Raw genomic sequence first — 4,223 nt, forward strand, 5'->3', positions numbered from 1 at the left:
CGCCTGTAAGAATTTGCTACGTAGGTGGCCTGTAAAGACTCTGGTCTTTGTGAATTGTTTCCATATCTACAGCTTTACTGATTGAGGATTTGTTTGGTTTTATTTTGTTTTTTGTTTTACTCTAATGGGACCTGAAACAATCTGGATATTCATTGGGTCTGAGAACAGACCCAACACCTCTTAGATTCAGTGACCAATCTTTCCACCAGCACACACAACAAGGATCAGGTCCAGAGAGTCAGCATGTGCATGCAATCTGATCTCTGCAATCACTGCCTTTTCCTGTCAGCCATTTGTTGAGTCTTAACATTACCTGTGAGAAGGACCCACAGAATTCAAAAGACCTACATATGTCTGTAAAATAACTTGTATGTACAGGGTTCCATAAGTTTGGAGCTGTAGAATGCAAAACGTAGCAGCAAATGCTTTGAGGAGGGAAATCCCAGTGTGTTCGTATGTATGCCATCTAGCAAAAACGGTCCTAATCAGTTCTGTGGCATTGACGTGCTAAAGGAATACAAAATATAATAAATAACATGAAAAAACTTTTGAGTTCTAAGTCTGCTGATAAAGATCAAAAAGATAAAGAAATCCTATTTCCAAATCCAGAGAAATTCCAAATCCCTAACTTTGAACAGAAGCATATACAAACCAATTTTCAGGTGATCTTTCTTTTCCCATCCAATCATTTCCTTATTTCTCCAGTTTACGCTTCCCAGCAACGCTGGCAAATTGCTCAACCATTTGCTAAAATGAGTTGTCAGTATTAAACTCCACTACATAAAAAGTCCCCTCACTGGAAAAGAGGTCAGATGTTCAATTCATTCTCCTCTAGAGAAGGTTAAAAAACACACACTATCAAATAAGAAACTCTAATTTACACTAGCATGCTCTAGCTGAGTAATCTCTTGCTAATCTTGGCCTAAGTGCTAGATTTCAAGGCACAAACCGATAGCAGTTCTCCAGTATCTAAAGAGGGCCTACAAGAGAGCTCTAAAGGGCCTTCGACAAGAGCACGTAGTGATAGGACAAAGGGAAATGGCCTTAAACTGAAAACAGGGCAGATTTAGTTTTAATATTATGATAAATTCTTTACTGTGAAGATGGGGAGGCACTGGAACAGGGAGGTTGACAATGCCCCATCCCTGGCAACGCTCAAGGCCAGGCAGGATAGGGCTTTGAGTAGCCCGATCTAGTGGAAGGTGCCCTGCCCGTGGCAGGGCAGGGTGGAACCAGACAATATTTAAGGTCCCCTCCAGCCCAAAGCATTTTATGATTCTATGCTTGCACCATCACAGAAAGCTCATTCATTCCTTCGTGTTTGAGATGCTAGCACACTAGATCTGGACAGAAGTCCAAGTAAGCAGCCTGAGGGAAGTATCAACATGGCTGTAACATCAACAGCATTTGTAGCTCCAGCTTAAATCACCCTGGGTTAACAAAAAAATCCATTTTTTTCCACACATGCTCCCCTTCCTAATACACATATCCCAAAAAATAAACCCCAAGGGTTTGAGACTAGACAGTAAAGCAGATACAACCCACAAACCCATCCATACTCACAGACACTCTCCCTGTGAAGTATAGGAATGCCTGCATGTGCAAAAATTGCATGTGGAAAGTCAAGCAAATAATGCACAACTGGCAGACAAGACCATAACCTACAAAGAGTCTGCATACCAAACATAAGACAGAAGATTCAGGGTCAGGTCAAGAAAAGAAATTTCTGATGCACTCACACACAATTAAAGCAAGTCACACAGAATATGTGTGTTTTAAGATTGATGGGAGAAATTATACAGAGCATTCTTACAACAAAAGTAATTCTTTACCTACCTGTTTATGCATCTCTATATTCAGCCCATAGGACATCTCGTAATACTAAGAAAAAAGAAAATTACTCTATTAGACCTTGCAATTGTGAAAACTGTTTTGGAATTCACTTTGACTGAAACATCATCTGTACAAAGACATACAGACCTACACACATTAATTTGCCTTGAAGAATTCCTGGAATTGCAAAGAGAGCATTTCAGAATAAACTTTGTTTTTTGCTTTATCTACATTGTTTCATGTCACATTTACAAAGAACAGCTGTAAAACAAGGCAAAAACAGACAACAAAAAAAAATAATGAAAAATACTCACAAGCAGATTAAAAGCAGAAAATTATGAAGATTCTATTCACTAGCATACAAAAAACATGCCAAAAAAACACCCAAAGTGCTTCAAGCATATAAATGTATAAATCAGCAATGTCTAACAGACCCATTCAATATTTTACATTAAAAAAAAAAAAAAAACAAAATTCCTGTAATTAAATGGCAGGTATTAAGAAAAAAAAAAAGGAGAGAGCACGGAAATTCAGGTCCAGAGCAGACACACCAATCTAAGTACATCCTGCTGTGCCTCGGTACTGCAGGGAACTCTTTTCAGTGAGCAATGTTAATACCAAACAATCTCCAAGACTTAGGCATATCAGGCATTAAAATGACAACTTACAATTTGCTTGTGCTCTCCCTTAAGATTTTTTCAAGGTTATTTACTCTTTCTGTGTATACAAGAGTATTACTTGTCTTGTGTATATGGAAAATGGCTAATCCCCCAGAGATGTACAAGAAGAGAGATAGCAAGAGTTCCTCTAGAGTTATCATGATCCATCACACAATTACCTGTTTAGAGATGTCTTTATATACACATAATTTAACCAGGCAGACCAAAACAACTGAGGAAACCCCTTTCACAGCTGAGATCCCTAACATTCTCAATTTAATGAAACAATGATTCTGCTGCCGAAGAGCAGCAATTCTTCTAGGAAGCAGACTTTGGATTTGCATGCGCTTAGGTACAATTTTGTCTCAGTGCCATCATAGAAAAAAATATTATCCAGAACCATTTTAGAGAGATATGATAACTGGGAAAAGTCAGCAAAAGTGAAAACATCATCCCCAGATGCACTATGGAAGTTGCACACAGCTTGAAAGGGCTGACAAGTGATTTACTAGCATTTGGAAGAAACATGCTCAATTGCTTAAAAGGTTAAAAAGCCAGTTTCACACAGATACTGACCGCTGCAAAGAAGTTAAAAGACCCCAGAAACGACTGATTTATAATGGAAGCACTGCTGCAACCTCAACAACAGCCACGCTACTACAATCTTCCTGTTCGCCTCCAGCAATCTGAATGTATGTCAGTCTCAGTATACCAGGCTAATAGACATTTTGAATTTGTTATGCAGCTTGCTTACCATGACATAATGTCGCTGCATCTCTGTCTTCTCACTGGCCAGTTTTTCACATTCTAGCTTTAAACTGTTCAAGACACAAAAAGGAAAAAGCATGGGTACTTCATAACACTAAAGTGACATTCTCTTGAGCACCAGGTGCTCTCCTTTTCTCCACTACCCAAACATAAATGTGTATTGCAGCTCTTGCTTGAGAGTTTGGGATGGGGGTTTGCACTTTTCCGTTTTCAAAGGATACTATGCAGCATCCTCATCTCCTAAAAGAATGGCAGACATGCATGTGGTAAACACAGAAAATTATTCTTCTGACAAAAAAACTAAACACTGACACTGGTTCACAGAAGAAGCATGCAGGGGTTCATATCTTTAACAGTTAAGCTTGAGAAGCTACTAACAAAAATGTAATTTGGGTTTCAGAGTTTTTATTTAGGTGTTTTAGAACCACCTCTTTCTTTTACTCAACCCACAGAAGAATCAAATGCACATTACCGCTTCAAGAAGAAAAACTTGTGGATTTGAATTTTTGCTCTTTGCTATTACTGATGACAGAACTGCAAGTAGAATACTACGTGTAAATTAATGAATACTGCGGTAAATACTAACGCTTACAGTGTTTATTTGCTTTTCAGAAGCCCGCTAAACAACCCTGCCAGAAGTCACTTGTCACTTTGAGGACACAGCGCTGTTCCACCTAAGGATAATGAAACAGCTCGCCGCCTCACTTCCAGGTTATCAGCACTTGACATGTCAATGAAAGGCGCGAGGGGGCCGAGCCAAGACAAGATGCCTGTCCTGAGCAGCATTTCGAAGAAAAGCAGAGGACGAGCCCAACCAGACACATATTTTTCTATCAACACCCGCCCTCCCGCACTCTGCACCCCAAAGTAAACAAAAAGACCAAAAGAAACAAAGGAAAGAAAAAAAAAAAAGAACATGAACAAAAACGGAACGCGGGGTAAACAAGAAAATCCGCGCGGCTC

General features: G+C 39.4%; 1 protein-coding gene across 1 annotated transcript in view; it reads right to left on the reverse strand.

Moving 5' to 3' along the window:
• The window catches only part of LOC102045627 (transducin-like enhancer protein 4), a 95,693-nt gene extending 92,385 nt beyond the window's left edge, over positions 1 to 3,308 (reverse strand). Inside the window, exons 1-2 of the mRNA XM_031056868.1 lie at positions 3,247 to 3,308; positions 1,837 to 1,881 (exon numbers count right to left, since the gene is read on the reverse strand). Coding sequence (XP_030912728.1) covers positions 1,837 to 1,881; positions 3,247 to 3,267 — 66 coding nt within the window. The 5' untranslated portion in view covers positions 3,268 to 3,308. The remainder of the gene's footprint in view (positions 1 to 1,836; positions 1,882 to 3,246) is intronic.
• Positions 3,309 to 4,223: the final 915 nt, after the last annotated feature.

Source organism: Geospiza fortis, unplaced genomic scaffold, assembly GCF_000277835.1.
Source record: "Geospiza fortis unplaced genomic scaffold, GeoFor_1.0 scaffold12, whole genome shotgun sequence".
NCBI lineage: Eukaryota > Metazoa > Chordata > Aves > Passeriformes > Thraupidae > Geospiza > Geospiza fortis.